Source organism: Ostrea edulis, chromosome 6 (assembly GCF_947568905.1).
Source record: "Ostrea edulis chromosome 6, xbOstEdul1.1, whole genome shotgun sequence".
Lineage (NCBI taxonomy): Eukaryota > Metazoa > Mollusca > Bivalvia > Ostreida > Ostreidae > Ostrea > Ostrea edulis.
In genome coordinates, this window is record NC_079169.1 from 10,303,119 (window position 1) to 10,321,555 (window position 18,437).

At 33.7% G+C, this 18,437-nt stretch overlaps 2 protein-coding genes across 2 annotated transcripts; both read right to left on the reverse strand.

Annotated features, from left to right (window-relative positions):
* Positions 1 to 448: 448 nt before the first annotated feature.
* Positions 449 to 6,711, reverse strand: LOC125647793 (CD209 antigen-like protein 2). Its single transcript, XM_048874606.2, has 5 exons — positions 6,565 to 6,711; positions 6,401 to 6,480; positions 1,336 to 1,423; positions 862 to 1,078; positions 449 to 527 (listed from the first exon to the last, which is right to left on the reverse strand). The coding sequence occupies exons 1-5, from the start codon at positions 6,623 to 6,625 to the stop codon at positions 500 to 502; spliced, it is 474 nt and encodes a 157-aa protein (XP_048730563.1). The 5' UTR covers positions 6,626 to 6,711; the 3' UTR covers positions 449 to 499.
* A 2,952-nt stretch (positions 6,712 to 9,663) lies between these two features.
* On the reverse strand, positions 9,664 to 15,938 carry LOC130047192 (low affinity immunoglobulin epsilon Fc receptor-like). The gene is made up of 5 exons (XM_056141791.1): positions 15,878 to 15,938; positions 15,110 to 15,189; positions 11,471 to 11,558; positions 10,352 to 10,571; positions 9,664 to 9,761 (listed from the first exon to the last, which is right to left on the reverse strand). Exons 1-5 carry the CDS (start codon positions 15,936 to 15,938, stop codon positions 9,734 to 9,736), a joined length of 477 nt encoding a protein of 158 aa, XP_055997766.1. The 3' UTR covers positions 9,664 to 9,733.
* Between the last annotated feature and the right edge of the window lie 2,499 nt (positions 15,939 to 18,437).

Below are 18,437 nucleotides of genomic sequence, written 5' to 3' on the forward strand. Positions count from 1 at the left end.
AAATTCCAAATGCTTATACGGTAAATATGTAAAGAAGGGCCTAACAATTGGTATGAAACACGTCAGAGAGCATTTTACATAATTACAGGTTGTATTTATAAATAAGACTAATAATTCGTATGAAAACACTTTCTTTTGAACATACATGAGGTAATGAGCTACGACTCTTCATGCCGCCATACTTCAAGAAGTTCATATATACATTCTACTTTCGTTTCTCTCGGAATTCCAAGTCTTTCAAATAGACGTACTATATTTATCTGTATTCATATGTGCATTGTTTAGAACTGCGATGCATTCATGAGAAAATGGCTCTCAGTAAAAATAAAGGAAATGCAAATGTTCTTTGTTGTTTTAAAATCAAATATGAAATAATAAAGACAAAACCGAAAAAAGAACACCATAGCCTGAAGTAACATGTAAAATGTTGATTGATGGTAAAACACAATAAAGCGATAAAGTTTATTATTATCACAGAAGCATGATGATAACAAACACTTCATCCGATAATTTCTGTGTTTCCACCTCTGCAAATAATGGAAAAGAATGTTTGGTCATAAAAAAAATGTTAATTCTAAAGAAAAAGGGGAGAATGGGGTAACGATTTAATGATCACGTTTTTCAATTGTTATATTTGAATCGTTATATCGTTGACATGAGTGGCTTTCATTACAAAAACATGATTTATCTTTAAAATTAAAATAAGTTTGTTTTCAAAAATTTCACAATTCTAACAAAGTTCTGGACTCTGATCACGAGATACAGTTTAAGTATGATGACATTTGATTGTGATGTCATAATGCTAATTTACTAATCTCGTTGTTGTTTTCACTGTTTATATAAAATACATATCCATCTTACGCAGCATCCGCTTCACAGATGAAATTCAGACGTTCTGTACACGTATGATCCGCCCATAGTCCATGGAAATCTTTCCAGAGAGCCACACAGTTCTGATCGGTGTGAGCATTAGGTTCCCCAGGACCGAATTCGGTGTTTTTAACGACGTCTTGTGTAGAAGAAAACTCCCACCGATCTTCTTCAATAATGTCCGATATTCCAATCCACATGTTTACATCTGTTTAAATAGGAAAACTTAAGAAATCTCAAGGTTTTCTCTGTAAATGTTTTTCATCAATAAAATGTTAATATGATAAAAAAGACTATTCGCGTGTGCCTTGAAGATGTCTCGCATATGTGGACGCATGCATCTCCCCATCCCCCCAGGACGGAAGTCAGCATCGTTTGGCTTTTCTACTGAATAATTTAATCACCAAATTTTCGATACGTTTCTAATTTCAGAATGATATAGAAATAGGTTTGATGTGTAATTACTTAAAGCCTGGCAGTGACTCTTAAGAAAGTTAGACTCCGTAACTGTTCTGGGTTCTGCTAGTTTAGAACGGAACTGTGCACATGCATCCTATAAAAAAAAAGACAACAAAGTATTACTTCGATAAACGAACACCTTACACACATAGGAATATATATATATATTATAAACCAACTTTTATTTGCGGCTATATATATAAAGCACTAAGTTCTAACAACACCCGGTACCTAAAAGTGTCGGATCCACAACATCGATGCTAGGTCAAATACAAAAAATTGTACAAAGCACTAAAATAAACAACGATACGAACAACAAGATTGTCAAATTTTCGGGATGACCCGTCTCTTCTTCAGGAAAAACGAAAGCAATTACATAATGTGCCCAATATCAACAGAGAATAACAAAACCTACATATAGATACATCTAGCACTACAACTACACCAATCTACAAACGTATTTACAACGCAGACTACATTTTTTGTTTTCTTTTTAGGCTTGCCAATCAATGTTAAAAGCGGAGCGAATTAGGACATGCCTTATTCGTCCAAAGAGCTGATCCAAAAGTAATAAAAATAGACTTAATTAATTTCAAGTGGAACGATTAACCATATTACGTTGACAAAAAGTAAAGCCAACCCGTACCCAGAAAGATTATTTTAATCTAAAGACTATTTTAACTATACATTAAGAATAAATAATTTATAAAAGATAATAGCAAAAAAAAAACTAATAATAAAAATAATATATGTATATGAATGAACACTCTAAAAATAAAATATAAAATAAGAAATGAATAAAAATTTGAAAGAAAAATAATATAAATAACAAGTTTGAATTAGTAAACAATGTGGACCAACGCAAAACAAAAACAAAGAATAAGCAGCCTAGGATATCGATTCAACATCAGACTTCCCCGTACTGATCATGTCTAGGGTAGACGTGTAAAAAACATAGAATTACGGAAACTGATAAATAGGTTGTACAAAGCAATTGGTTATATATATATATATATATATATATATATATATATACAATGTATATATATATTAATTAGAATTCCTCAATACCGTGGCGGTACGGGTTAGAATAGGTCCTTATTACCCCCTTGCCTGTTATTATCATTATTTTTATTTTATTATGTTTATTCAGACAAAGCATCAGATAATTTACAAATATACATTGTAAAATACATCAATAATGTCAATTATGGATCACAAATGAATTTTTGGTACATTGCGATCATATGCACGCATTAGCACTCCAGATATTATCACAGCTATAGCCACCAACATCATTATCAAAGTACATGATTATCACAGTACCAGGTCTTATCACAGACAATATAAATTATATACTCTAAATAAATCTTTGCCTAGGATAACCCATGAAAGCAATTTATAATTCTTGCTTATTTTCAATGGGGTCTTAAGATGTTATAAGTTAATTATAGATTACGTATGACTAAGACAGCATAGACAAAAATACGATTGAGCATTAGATGATTTGCCTAACCCAAATTAAGTAAAATTATGTACATTTTTGATTATATATTGATACAAAATATTTTTTAAAATATATCATTATACATCATAAAAAGCATTATATATAAATGCTTTCTTCCCTCCTACGAGCTTCTTCTGCAAGATGCAACTTGACAGCAGATTTAAATCTAGTTCTATTAGCTAAAGGTTTTACTTCCAAAGGAAGATAAATCCAGTTTAAAATGGCATAATAATAAAATGAACTATTGTAGGCCCTAACCCTAGGAATATGATAATTAAAATTGGAGGCTCTTCTAGTAGCATTACCATTTCTGTCCAATTTCTCATGTACATGTAAATAATTTGGTGTAAGACCATGGTTGATGTTAAAGACATGGTTGAGTCTTAATTGTTTAATACGATCTGCTACACAGAGTGTGTTTATTGAATCTAAAATATCACAATTTATACTAGTTCTGGGGTTCAGATTTAAGATTAATCTTATTATTTTGTTTTGAAGAACTTGTAGCTTTTTCTTCAAGGATTTAGATAAGCTTTTATACCATGCAGAAGAGCAATAGTCAAAGTAGCACTGAACAAGTGCAGAAGATAATGTTAACCATGACCTTTTATTCAACCACTTTCCATTTCTATAAAGAAACTTAAGTCTGGAGTTGACCTTGGACACAATCTTATCCACTATGAGATGACATTTTAAAACTTTATTAATTGTTATTTCCAGATATTTGACGAACTCACTAGATTTAATAACATGACCGTGACATTTAACCTCAATCTGATCTTCATATTTTAGCTTGCGATTATAAAGGGCCAAAAAGAATAGCCTCTGTTTTTCCAAGATGGAGAGATAACTTGTTATCTATAAGCCACTCGGAACATCTCTCTAACACTTTACCAAGTTTATCAGAGATCGCATTTGGGTCTCTGTGTGAGCACAAAATTACACTGTCATCTGCATATAGGATAAGGTTACAGTCTGCATCTATACTGATACACATATCGTTTACATAACATAAAAAACAACAAAGGACCCAATATGCTTCCTTGAGGTACACCACAAGTAATAACCTCTGTCTTTGAAAGAACACCTCCACACCCTACCACTTGAGATCTGCCGGTTAAATAAGATTTAAACCGTTGGTTGTCTATTCCCATAATTTCTAATTTATTACCTAAGATTTCATGGTCCACCGTGTCAAAGGCTTTTTGTATGTCTAACATAACCATTCCTGTAAATAATCCTTTAAGAGTTGTTGTCCCTTATATGATCTAATTGATGAATTAAACATGTATCAGTTGAAAATTTACTTCGAAACCCGAACTGAAGCTTATATAACATGTTATTATTATGTAAAAAAAAAAAAATCCTTAAGTTGACAATAAACACTCTTCTGTAATATATTTGACGCCACACTTAAGATACTAACTGGTCTATAGTTTCCCACTTGTAATGGACTACCCTTTTTGAATAAGGGCTTTACCCTAGTCTGCTTCATACTTTCTGGTACTCTTCCAGAATTAATTGAGTGATTGATGATTAAAGTTATAGGAGTTTTTAGTACACTTGCACCTAGTTTTAAAATTTTGCTGACATATCATCAAGACCAGTGCTTTTTGCTGTGCTGAGACCAAGAAGTTCTTCAAATACAAAAGTTTCAGACACTGAACCTGGAATAAGGGTATTGTTGTGAAAATTTCTATCTGAATAAAAACTTCTTTACACAATTTGACATGACATTAAATGTACCCTTTGTAGTGGGCAGGGCTCCCACAAGTTTTGATGTAACTGTAGTAAAAATGATTAGCGATTTCCTAATCATCATGGCAAACATCATCCTTAATATTCAAAACATTTTTTTCTTCTTTCTTTTGGTTTCTATAACCCAAATCTTTCAACTGTTCCCAAAGTTTTTTTTAGGATTATCCTTATTTTCTTCAAGTTTATCAGATACCTATTCTGATCTTGCTTTTTTAAATCTTTCTTTGAAATAAATTTCTAACTCGTAAATTTTTTTCTGATCTTCATCCTTTTTACTTTTTCTAAAAATATTCAAAAGCTTATGTCTTTCATCTGTAGGATCTAAGATTTCATGATTTATCCATGGTTCTGTTCTCTGTTTCAACCTCACTTGTTTTACAGATGCAAATCTATTGACAATGTTTAAAAATATCCTGTTGCAAGAGACGACTAAATAGGGCGGTCCTTCGGTTGAGAACGCAAAAACCGAAGTCCCGTTTCACTGTAGGTGTGGTACGATAAAGATCCCTTCCTGCCCAAAGACTGTTTTGGATAAAAAAAAAGATATAGCTCAAGTTTTATATTCGAAAAATCAAGCTATAGAACAAATTCAGCAATATCATGTCGCTGTTTTGGGAGACTAAAGGTAATCAATGCAGATATAACATGCATGGTGGTTTTGTAGATAAATTATCGTAGAATAGAACGGTAGTAAATACATTTACATAACATATTCCTTGGAAGTAAAAATACCGGAATTCTCGGGGGGGGGGGGGGGCTTTGTTCTGAGTAATTTCAAGTTACATGCAAGTACCTTGTGTTAATTCTTAGTATACAGCTGACGTCACCTTATCTCTCTGCTATCTGTGGTAGAAAATGAAAGTAGACTGGAGAGTGAAAATGGTTGATTTTAATTGAATTTGTTTCTTCACATCTAGGATTCGCCGTTTTAGAGATTCTGGTTTCAGGTATGCATCCCAACAACTTCGAAGGAGTGTAAACCAAAGTTGCGAAGGCGAGTCTGAGTGCTAAAGCGAAATTAGTTCACATATGTTACGTCACATCCGCGTTTTCACTCTTTCAACCTCGCAAAATCGCTCCGTAGCCCCGCAGTTTCGCTAGTTCGCTCTAGCAGTCCTTAATTCGTCCTTAACGCGGAGAAAAAGAGCAAGGGAATTGGTCAAGACATTATACCAACTATTATTTCATTACCTAACCTACACTATAAATTAAAGTAATTTCTAACTGTTATTTCATTACCTAACCTACTCTATAAATTAAAGTCATTTCTAACTGTTATTTCATTACCTAACCTACTCTATAAATAAAGATTATCTCTGTTTCCCTAGGTTTAATTATGATTTTTCATATAATATCTATATAATATTTAGCAGTCGCATTGTTTCTCGGACTGTGTATAAGCGTTCATGTGATCTAAATGTTGTTTATCAAACGACAGACCTACTTTTGATATGGCTAGTTACCGAGAACGATTGGCTGGATCTTTTGAATAATACGTGACAAAATGGTGTTAATATTGTTACAGATATTAAAAAAAAGAAAAGAAACACTGGATATTAGTTGCATTGAATAGAAGGTTAGGATCACAACACTTACTTCATGGATTCTTAGCTTCTCTCGGTTGGGTAGAAGACCTGGGAAACTAGATTGCCCTCGGCCTTCTGCAACAGTTTCCCTGGTTTTCTCTGCTAACTTCGGCACAACAATATTACTGTTCACTAAGAAGTCATGCAGTAAGTGTATAATATTCTACAACGATGATTGTGGTGATACTGAGAGTTGTAGATCACTGAATGCAATACTTACACCGGCATCGAACCAGCTGGCTGTGGTGTGACTGAAAAAATAACATTTGTCCTGCAAGCGCATCCAGCCCACATGACAGCCTAAAAATAAATAGAGAGAAGAAAATGAAAAGATACAATGTTTGAGACAATTCATGCTACCTTTAAAAAGTGAAATTTCCTTACTTTCCGGCTGTGAAGAAACCACTAGGATAAAGGAAAATATAATAATACAAGAACACCTCATTCTTACAGAGAATTAAACATATGTGAAATGTCAGATAAGTTTGGTCTTGGTTACGGTTTCCGACCTTCGTTACCTCGACATAATGCCAGCAGTGATATGAATTTTATAGGCTAGATATTTTAAATATGAAAAGTTTTACTGTTTAATATGTTTTTATGAATTTTCGAACATGTGGTACCCTCTGATTTAGAATATTATACATCGTGGATAAAATCCAAGTAATAAACTATTCGTTGTAAGTCCAACCATAATAATCCGTCTTGTTGCGAACTTGTGCTATTTTTCTCAGGTTTATTTGCTAACTCGAGTCTTATGCGTTATGTTCAAGTCTTATTTCATTTATCATTTACAATTGTATATAGTTCATTTTACAACTACTATAAGCTCTTTACATGATATATAACCATAATTGATGGGTCATCTCTAGGACATGTATAAAAAAGTAAAGGAGAAAACAAGACGGATGATTAACATAACAAGAACATGTCGTATCAGAGTGAGGAAATAATTGAAATATTGGATTGATTGATTGTTTATGATTTTATGCCGTTTTGCAATATTTCAGCCATTTTACGACGGTAAATATGCGAAAATATTTTTGAGTTCATGTGATAAGATAATATCACCAACAACCATAACTTTTAAGAATGATATAGTTGATGGTACAGGGATTTCAACAGTCTCGATTGAAGTCAGCATTTCGCAAATTCTATGGTCGTTATAACGATCTAGTTCGTCAATACAACCTCGCATTGGGTCAAGTGCTGTCTGACGTGTTTCATACCGATTGTTAAGCCGTTCTTGGCACACTGATTTTGACTGCGGATAACTCCGTTTACCTGATCAGGTTATGGGGCTCACGGCGGGTGTGACCGGTCAACAGGGGATGCTTACTCCTCCTAGGCACCTGATCCCACCTCTGGTGTGTCCAGGGGTCCGTGTTTACCCAGCTATCTATTTTGTATTGCTTATAGGAGTTATGAGATTGATCACTGTTCGTTATCTTCACCTTGCATATACATTATTATAAGCTTTCCTATAAAAGATACATTTTGAGGGTTTCCTCAAAACTTTTAACAGCATCATATAAGCGAAAGTACATTACTAAACTTTTGAAGAGTATGGCGGCTGCTACCTCAAATCGCCGATTACCCTGTCTTTGTTCGGGCGCGGGGTTTTTCTAGTGTGTATCGACTTGGTTCGTACACAGTGACGAGGTCTCTGATATAGACCGCTGCTAATTTGTATAGTGCACTGTATGTGGATAGAAGAATCTTGTATTCGACATGAAAATCAACCGGAAGCCAGTGTATGGATGATTGTTCATGCTCCTAGCGCGGACGGAAAGTCGAGATGTTGAATTCTGAATTATCTGCAGCTTGCTCAGATCTGTTTGGGGAAGCCTTTGAAATAGTGCATTTCTATAGTCTAAGCGTTATAACACAAGAGAAAATACTGGTGTCTTACAGGCGTCATCGTTGATGAAAGAACGAATGTGTGTCATATTGCGAAGATGATAATAACAGGAACGGGATATCGATTACACTGTCAAAAACACCAAGGTTTCTAACACAGTTCGAGTTGGGAATAATGGTATTTCCAAAAAGGCAGTTGATAAGATGGTAATAGTTTTGATTGATTTTTGGAAGTAAATTCCATCTTTTCTTCGTTGAGTTTTATTAGATCGACGTTCGTCAATGTGATCATGAAAATATCTGCTATGCATTCCTGTACTGGTATTCAATGTTTCTATAGGTCCGATAATTAAGTATACCTGGGTATCGTGCAATGACAGTAAAGGTATAATGATAAGTTTTATCACCCCTAAAACTTGACTGTCTAAACCAATCAGATTACGCGTTGCATAGAATTTTCTCATACTGAGGTATAATAATAAAAGTTAGCCTAGATATAAACAGAACAGGAATTCTTTTTATAGATTTCATATCCCTGAGGCTTGTGATTTGTTTTTAGTTCACCTGAACTGAAAGCTCAAGTGAACTTTTTTGATCGCCTGTTGTCCGTCTGTCTGTCTTTCCGTATGTACACTTTTTACATTTTCGATTTCTTCTCCAGAACCACTGAACCAATCATAAACAAACTTGGCAAAAAGCATTCTTGGGTAAAGGGCTTTCAAGTTTGTTCAAATGAAGGGTAATACCCCATCAACGGGGAGATAATCACAAAAATAGGGTGGGTCATTTAAAAATCTTCTCAAGAACCACTGGGCCAGAAGAGCTGAAATTTACATGAAAACTTTCGGGCACAATGCAGATTCAATTTTGTCAAAATCATGACTCCCGGGAGTAAGATGAGGCGACAATAGGGGATCAAAGTTTTACATACAAATATGTGGGGGAACTATTGAAAAATCTTCTTCTCAAATAACCAATGAGCCAGAAAATCTTAGATTTACATGAAAGCTTCCTGACATAGTGCAGATTCAAGTTTGTTTTAAACTCGTGACCCCGGGGGTTAGGGTGGGGTCACAATAGGGGATCAAAGTTTTACATAACTAATAAATAGAAAAAATCTTTTAAAATGTTCTCCTTAAGAACAATTGGGCTAAAGAAGTTTACATTTGCACAAAAGCTTCCTGACATAGTGTAGATTCAAGTTTATAAACAGCATGGTCCCCGGAGGTAAGATGGGACCACAGTAAGGGATCAAAATTTTACATACAAATATATAGGGAAAATCATTAAAAACATTCTTCTGAGAAATCACTGGCCAGAAAAGTTTATATTTACATGAAAGCTTCATGACATAGTGTAGATTCAATTTTTAAAAAATCATGGCCCCCGGGAGTAGGTTGGGGCCGCAATAGGGATCAAAGTTTTACATGCGAATATATAGGAAAATTCCTTAAGTATAAGCCAAGGTGACGCAGGTGAGCGATGTGGCCTCTTGATTTTACTTAGATGACCGACAAGACCCGTGGGTCTCATTTTTAAAAAAGTCAATTATTCATGTATAAAGGAACCAAACACGTTTTTCACATTATACATATTCACTGAAAGATAAAAGATAAAGCAAGAGGCAAACACAAAGTTTAATCATTGAACTCTAATATTACAGTTTCTCTGAAGTACACCAGCAACAGACGCCTCAGCCGATAACGTCTACATTGGAGGCTCTGCAGAGAATTCAAAAGAAAAAATGTTCGGTAACAAAGGTAGTGATTTTATCTACAGAAAGGACAATAAGGTCACAATTTGCCGAGAATATCAAACATTTTATCGTAATATTACCCCCTTCCCATTTTTTATCTCAGTGTTAGCTTCAACTATCCTTATAGTGATAACGTGATTGTCTTTTGATATCAATAATAACGTCATAAATATACACCAGATTTTTTAACGTCCAGAAATGTGAACTGTTTGTACATCGAAAATTCGATGAATTATTATTTGAAAAATAATCCTAAATGCAATGCAATTTGCAAAGATTTCATCGCTTTGTTTGAATATGCTCACACTTATCATATTAAAATATGTCAAAAAAATAACAGTTTTGAATCGAATTGACAAAATCCAAGTGCAATTATTTGATTTATGACGTCATAAACAAATCAAGGGATTACCAAAAAACATGCAAGAAATGTTTTAAGTATTAATTATCAACCAATGAGAATAAAATTTATTTAGGAATTTAATTAAAAATCAAAGAGTGGACATTATTGCTCATATATGTTTGAATATGATAACTGATCTTTAAATATCTCACCCTCCGATTTCCTCACATATAAAATAAAAACCAGTATAGGTGCATGCTGCATCGACCCACTTCCCATGTGCAGTCTGGTACATAGCGACACAGTTTTCTTTGGTATAAGCTGTGGGTTCCCCTGGGGAGAAGTTGTTAACCGTGATCTCCCCCATGTCTGATGAGTATATCCATCGATGTTCTTCCAGAATGTCAGATATGCCGATCCAATACTTTTTACCTAAATCACAACAATTACTTAGTACAGTAATACTGACGTTTACATGGCAAACCACAAACTCTAGTGATCAACGAAGCTAAATTCTTTTTTAAAAAATATCTCTTTCTCTTCTCTCTGTATCTCTCCCGGTCATTCAGCAATAGGGCATGTTATCTGATTAAATACAGATCTCTGAAACAGTAACCAAGGCAGCTGGATTTCAATCAGATTGGGTATTTTATCATCGATAATGGGTAAACGTTTTTTCTCCTAACTTCTACAAATTTCAAACTTCCTCGAATTTCGAATCTTTCCCCGATTCTATTGGTCATTAAGGTTCCGTCTGAGTTTAATTGACGGGTGCCTTCTATAATGGTCTACCCCAGTGCCCTCTACAACTTGTGAGTATCATACCGGGGTGTTATGCATGAAAATGTTTGTCGTAACATCAATACGAGACAACAAGCGACAAGCAGTCCGATGATGTACCTTATAGATTATCAAAATCACACTGAAACATTGCCCAAACAAAATAGGTTTAAGAATGAATCTTTTAATGCTTTAAAATATATAGTACTGCAAACACTATTGCAGGGCATGCCAGACTTGTCTTTCTATAAAATGTAAATAAAAAATACTTTCATTTTCAATCCTAACGTTCTTCATCATCTTAAAGAAAAAAGAAATCTTCAAATAATCCCATTCGAAACAATACGAAATCACCCTTTTTATCGATTGAAATTATGATGAAATAGATTTAGGGCTTGACCAGGTGTGCAGGTCTTTACAAACTGGGGAAGACTCGATTCAGTGAATAATGTGAACCATGAAGTCCTTGTGTTCAAGATCTTCATTTTGTGTTTATTGAATATACTGAACATCAAAGTTTGAGATATAGTTCAAAGAAACAGAGTTCCAACCTGTGCTTTGACTGTGGCTTGTAAGAAAGTTCAATTCTCCATCCGTCCTCGGCTCGGCTAACTTTGTATGAAACTGTTGACATGTAGCCTATATTGGTACAAATATAAATGCATTATTGCTATGGATCAGAACAAACCCTTACAGCGCAGCAGAATTTAATAACAAAAGGCAATTAAACAATTAATTATATTTATTTACAATTAATAATTCAAAGGAAATTGTAACAATAAATATCAAAATCCGTGCCGAACTGAATCTACACGCACAAAATACTTAATTCCAAAATCCTATTTCCCAGTATAATAAAAATCCAAAAAGAGCTTGTCTAAACCAGAGCTTTTTTTATCATAAAAATTCACAACATTGTCACTGTGTTCTTGATATAAAGCAGTACCGATTCCTACATCATTATCATCTACAGTAAGCTTAAATTGCTTTAAAAAACCTGGAGGTGAAGGAACTAGACTACTCTTGAGAACAGATTTAATTTAACAAAATGGATCGTCGCAGTCATTTGCCCATAAAAAATTAGCCCTCTTTTGCAATAAGTGTTTAAGTGGACCAACTTTATAGAAAAATTTGGACCAAAGTTTCTGTAAAAGCCTGTCAATTTATCAATTTATGATATTTGTTTACAATTGATAATTCAAAGAAAATTGTAACAATAGCAAAATACTGAATTACGGTAGTTGCATTGAACAATAAATATAAAAATCCGTGCCGAACTATATGTACACACACAAAATAGTTAATTCAAACATCCTAGTTCCCAGTATTATAAAAATCAAAACAGCTTGTCTAAACCAAAGCTCTTTTATCATAAAAATTCACAATGTATTTATGATAAGAATGAATTTTCTAGTACAATCTTGAAAGACAATGATGCAACCATTACGTTAATTTTCTACTAAAGTAAACATCAAGCTCTAGATCAATCTAGGTCACATGTATCAATTAAGTGCAAGTAGTACACAACAAGAAGTAAACATCGAGATCTAGAACAATCTAGGTCACAGGTGTCAATTGAGTGCAAGTAGTACACAACAATTATGTTTTAATGAAATGACACTTGGGGACTTAAACATTATTATATCCTTTCCTGGATGGATCCAATACAGTTACCTAACATTCATTCTGTCCAATACCACGAGCTTCCACAAATTATATTCAATACCACAAGCTTACACTAATCATATTCAAAACCACGAGCTTACACAAATTATATTCAATACTAAAAACTTACACTAATCATATTCAAAACCACGAGCTTACACAAATTATATTCAATATTGCCAGCTTACAAAGGTTATATTCAATACAGCAAGCTTACACTAATTATATTTATTACCACGAGCTTACACAAATTATATTCAATACCAAAAGCTTACACTAATCATATTCAAAACCACGAGCTTACACAAATTACATTCAATACCAAAAACTTACACTAATCATATTCAAAACCACGAGCTTACACAAATTATATTCAATATTGCCAGCTTACAAAGGTTATATTCAATACAGCAAGCTTACACTAATTATATTTATTACCACGAGCTTACACTAATTATATTCAATACAACGAGCTTACACTAATCATATTCAATATTGCGAGCTTACAAAAATTATATTCAATACCATGAGCTTACACTAATCATATTCAATACCTCGAGCTTACACAAATTATATTCAATACCATGTGCGTACACTAGTTATATTCAATACTGCAAGCTTACATAAATTATATTCAATACCACGAGCTTATGCTAATTATATTCAATACCGCCAGCTTACACTCATTATATTCAATATGGCAAGATTACACTAATCATATTCAATACCGCAATCTTACACAAATCATATTCAATACCGCGAGAATACACTTATTATATTCAATACCGCGAGCTTACACAAATTATATTCAATATCATGAGCTTACACTAATCATATTCAATATTGCGAGCTTACACAAATTCTATTCAATACCGTGACCTTACACAAATCATATTTGAAACTGCGAGCTTACACTTCTAATATTCAATATTTCGAGCTTACACATATTATTTTCAATACCGAGAGCTTACACTAATCATATTCAATACCGAGAGCTTACACTAATCATATTCAATACCGAGAGCTTACACTAATCATATTCAATACCGTGATCTTATACTAATCAATGCCTTAACCTTACACTTTGAATACGAATATAGAAACCCCTGGGGTCGTTTTTCAACGGGGCCACTAGTTAGTGTTACATCGGCGACTATATATTGCAATGGACGTCAATGAAAGGTGAAGATAACAAACAGTGATCAATCTCATAACTCCTATTAGCAATACAAAATAGACAGTTGGGCAAACACAGACCCCTGGACACACCAGAGATGGGATCAGATGCCTAGGAGGAGTAAACATTCCTTGTTGATCGGTCACACACGCCGTGTTTTAAAAGGTGACTAATAACCAGTACATACTATATATACGAGGATCATTAAAAATTATGTAGACTTTTGCCAGACATGGTAGACATAATCAGACAATAAATGATATTTAATATTATTGAAGAATAATTGATATATCACGATATATCAGAAAATACTTTAAAACTTAAAACCGAAAAATGAATTCACAGCGATCTAGTTTGTCAATACAACCTCGCATTGGGTCAAATGCTGTCTGACGTGTTTCATACCGATTGTTAAGCCATTCTTGGCACACTGATTTGACTGCGGATAACTCCGTTTACCTGATCAGGATATGGGGCTCACGGCGCGTGTGACCGGTCAACAGGGGATGCTTACTCCTCCTAGGCACCTGATTCCACCTCTGGTGTGTCCAGGGGTCCGTGTTTGCCCAACTATCTATTTTGTATTGCTTGTAGGAGTTATGGGATTGATCACTGTTCGTTATCTTCACCTTGCATATATATATATATATATATATATATATATATATATATATAAGGATATAAAACGCACTAAAAACAACCAGCGACATGAACAACGGTGAATTGTCAAATGTTCGGGACGAAATATGTAATATTCAATATGTAGACGCTTTGTTGTCAGCTTTTGTAGTGTAGTTGTAGTTTTAGTTTCCTTTTCTATTTAGTATTCTTTTTTATGTAAATAGCTTATTGTCCTGAAGAAGGGCAGGTTGTCCTGAAAATTTGACAATTCACTGTTGATCGTGTCGTTGGTCATTTTTAGTGCTATATATATATATATATATATATATATATATATATATATATATAATCCAAATAGAAAGAGTTGATATCACACAGTCAAAATAATTCAATAAAAAAAATCAGGAAAATATACAGTTCCAAAATATATTTAAATCACTAGCGCTTTCTGGATTTTAACATCCATCCTCAGGTGAATACAAATTTTAAATAATGAATACAAAGTTGTTTATCTTAGAGACTCTAAGATAAACAACTTTGTATTCATTATTTAAAATTTGTATTCACCTGAGGATGGATGTTAAAATCCAGAAAGCGCTAGTGATTTAAATATATTTTGGAACTGTATATTTTCCTGATTTTTTTATTGAATTATATTTATATATATATATATATATATATATATATATATATAAAATTGCAAAATATGAAAATGATAAATACATACCCCCGCCTGGGCCCACGATGCAGTCGTGTGACTGAAGAAGTAGCACTTGTCGAGGAACTGAACAAATCCAATACTACAACCTGTAGTTGATAATCATTTATAATTTCCAAAACGAATAAATTTATTGAGGTTTAATGCAATTTATTTTTTTCTATGGGGTTAATGAGCTCTAGTGGTAATATAGGAATGCTTTTTTAAATGTATATTATGTTTTGCATTTTAACTCCAAGGCTTTTAACTCTGGGGTGGAGGAATGTTTCTTTTAAGAATTATCTCATCAAATAATCAAGTAATGATTACAGTATATGACTGAGAAAATATAGTTTATATGCTTTTACGGATTTTTTGCAGCATCTCAGAATGACGTGCATTTATGTAGACAAGATTCAAAATGGCGAAATACATGGCATTGCGCTTGCATTCGAATCGACGCCATTTTCACAAAAATTTTCAAGTTCCCTAAGTATGGTTCAATTTTTCATAAGTTCTCAATGGAACTGCATATTTTCCTGCTTTTTTATTTAATTATTTTGAATGTGTGATATCAAATGAGAGGACTTCAATATCAAGGCAGGGTGGTTTTTCCGTCATGGGGAAACCCATGCCAACTTTGTACATTTGGGAATTTCAGATATAGGAAGAATGTTCAAAGAATGTCTGGGGATATTCCTGGAGGCTCTATTACCTTCGAAGAAATATCACTATGTGTCAACAAATTCATAAGAGAAGAAAAGCTTCAGGCCCGGACCAGATAACTTACGAACATACCATTTTGGTGGACAAATGGTATTTCGATACGTGAACCAATACCGGAGTTCGATCCGGACATGACGTCACGCTGCTAGACCCCCTACTTTAACGGTGTTATATTACATGGAAATATGCCTCAAGCCTGGAAACAAGGACCTATATAGTTCCCCTGTACAAAGGAGGAGATAAACAAAAATAAGTCTACCAATAGCTACAGACCAATGCCAGTTGCCTCACTCCCACGCCTCCTTAAGATTTTTGATTTTTTAAAAGTGTTTTGAATAATAGAATTAAGAAATATATTCTTGATGATCATTCTTTTCCAAACAAACAACAACAGGGGTTTCAAGAAAAATTAGGTTAATGAACTGTTCCATTTAATCTACAAGAAACAATTATTGAGAAAATGGAAGTAAAGTTCATATAAGCTTTCTGGATAGTTCTAAAGCCTTCGATACTGTTTGGAGGCTTGGTCTTTTATACAAATTGTACAATTTGGGTGTAACATGTAAACTCTGGTCTATAATCAAAGATTGTCATGACAAAACGTCTAGTGCTAATGTTGTTAACCAAACACAGTTAAGTTGGTTTTCTGTTCAACAAGGTGTTAGACAAGGTGGTGTATTGTCTACGTTTTTATATTCAGTATTTATTAATGAATTAATTAATACAATCTTCAACATGCACTACATTACTCAATGTTGTAAACACTTGTCCCTCACTGGCAGATGACATCTCATGTATAGGTTTATCGCCCGACTCTCTACAAAGTATGTTAAATATTGCATATGAATACTCGAGAAATGGCGGTTGAAGTTCAACGCGTTCAAATCCTGTACTCTTCGTTTCCGATCAAAGGGCAATAAAGTTAATCAGAACCAAATCTGGACTTTAGGTGACGATCCAGTTCCCTGTATGGACTCCTGTAATCATCTAGGTATTATTGTCAACAAAAATTGTTCTTTATCAGACCGGATAAATACTGCCTGCAAAAAGGGAAGAACTTTCTTTTATGCTCTTACAGATATTGAATCCGCCTACCGTGATCTACACATATCGTGTTTTCAAAGTATACAAAATTATATGCATTTTGTCTTCCTTATGCTAATAGAAATTAATTGTAATAGTTCGTTCGCTGAAGTATTGCGATAATTAGCCACAATACGGACTTAAATCTAAGCCCCGATTTCAAAAAGCCTAGTTAATTAGATAGGTAGTCACGTGATACAGTGACGTCATATGCGACCTTCGTTCGATCAACTTGTTGTAAAAGTAGTGTTAGATATTTTTAAAAACTCGGGTTTTAGGGGCCTAATTTATTTACCATGGATAACATTTATTTCGATGTTGACAAATTTCCTGAGTCTTATATCTTTTAGCCACCAGTGCATACAAATAGCGACCCAAATGTAGCGAGGAAAGCGAGTATGAAATCTGCGAGTAAATAATGTTTACATGGGATCACTGTTTAAACACTATTTGGTAATGTCATTTCTGTAAACAACTGTAATTAGCGTTGTTGCTTTTTGAAAATAAACAGTGCAAATATTATTAAATTAATTTTTGGAGAAGTTAGATAGACCTAAATTATGATACGATTATGTATCATTGACAACTAGGCCTACTGTCACGGGTGCATTTCGAAAAGAAAAGAAAAATGATCAAACTTATGGTGAAAATCCCAATACTTTTAAATTATTTTATTCAAGCAATTTTATTAATCCTTATTTTTTTTTGTTATCTACACGTTGTTACTTAGGAAGTGGGAGCGCGGCATGCTGTTGTAAACACGTACGCGGTCCCTAAAAAAAATGAAAGCATTATAATTCAATTCAAAGTTGGGAAATATCATATTTTATTATTTATAATTGAAAGTTCAATTAACTTTTATCTTTAAATTTCTTTTTTTGAAACTACCAGTTGGTAGACACTGCTAGCGAAGTTATGCCTTTATGTTGTTACAAGGTGAAGGTCAGTTGGTGCGAGTGTGTATTGAATTTGAGAGCAGAACGGAAAGCATAAGCCGTAGCCCTATATGTAACAGTGCGTAGCTTCGATAGAACCATTTTCTCGCAGTTTATCTACGTCTTTGTCCAAGTGCTTGTTTAAAAAAGTACAGCGACAAATTCTACTGGGTTTTTTTATGGCAAAGTCGTTGTGCCGACAAAAAATATTCACGTCTTGTCCCTCATACCTTCCTTCGAAAATTGAAAAAAACACAGTTCAAAGCCTCTCTACTGACTGCAAGTACACCCTTAAACGGCACAAAACACCCTAATGCAGTGTTATTTACAAGCCGTTAATGTGATAATTGTTTGTTTGTCAATTAAATCGGCATAATCACGTTATTTGATTCGCGAATCAAATAATTTTGACGTTGTTGACGTTAAAGTCAAATTTTACATTGAAGCGGTATAGTCTCTTTCCCAACTCAAATGTGAGAAACAATGCAGGATTCAGCCATTTTTTTTCTACAAAACGTAAAACCCAATCCGTACAAAATAATAAAATCTGGATTGTATTGCGATATAATAATATATAAATATATTTTCCATTTTATTTAATGTACATTAAAAAA

What these genes read in the sequence shown, in the direction of transcription:
- LOC125647793 (XM_048874606.2), bottom strand. Translation starts at nt 6,625, where the DNA reads ATGAGGTGTTCTTGTATTATTATATTTTCCTTTATCCTAGTGGTTTCT. An exon ending in CCAGCTGGTTCGATGCCGGT is followed by an intron (nt 1,424 to 6,400) that starts GTAAGTATTGCA and finishes TTTTTTTTATAG; the next exon opens with GATGCATGTGCACAGTTCCG. An exon ending in ATCTGTGAAGCGGATGCTGC is followed by an intron (nt 528 to 861) that starts GTAAGATGGATA and finishes CATTATTTGCAG; the next exon opens with AGGTGGAAACACAGAAATTA.
- LOC130047192 (XM_056141791.1), bottom strand. Translation starts at nt 15,938, where the DNA reads ATGTCCGGATCGAACTCCGGTATTGGTTCACGTATCGAAATACCATTT. An exon ending in CATCGTGGGCCCAGGCGGGG is followed by an intron (nt 11,559 to 15,109) that starts GTATGTATTTAT and finishes GTACCAATATAG; the next exon opens with GCTACATGTCAACAGTTTCA. An exon ending in ATATGTGAGGAAATCGGAGG is followed by an intron (nt 9,762 to 10,351) that starts GTGAGATATTTA and finishes AATTCTCTGCAG; the next exon opens with AGCCTCCAATGTAGACGTTA.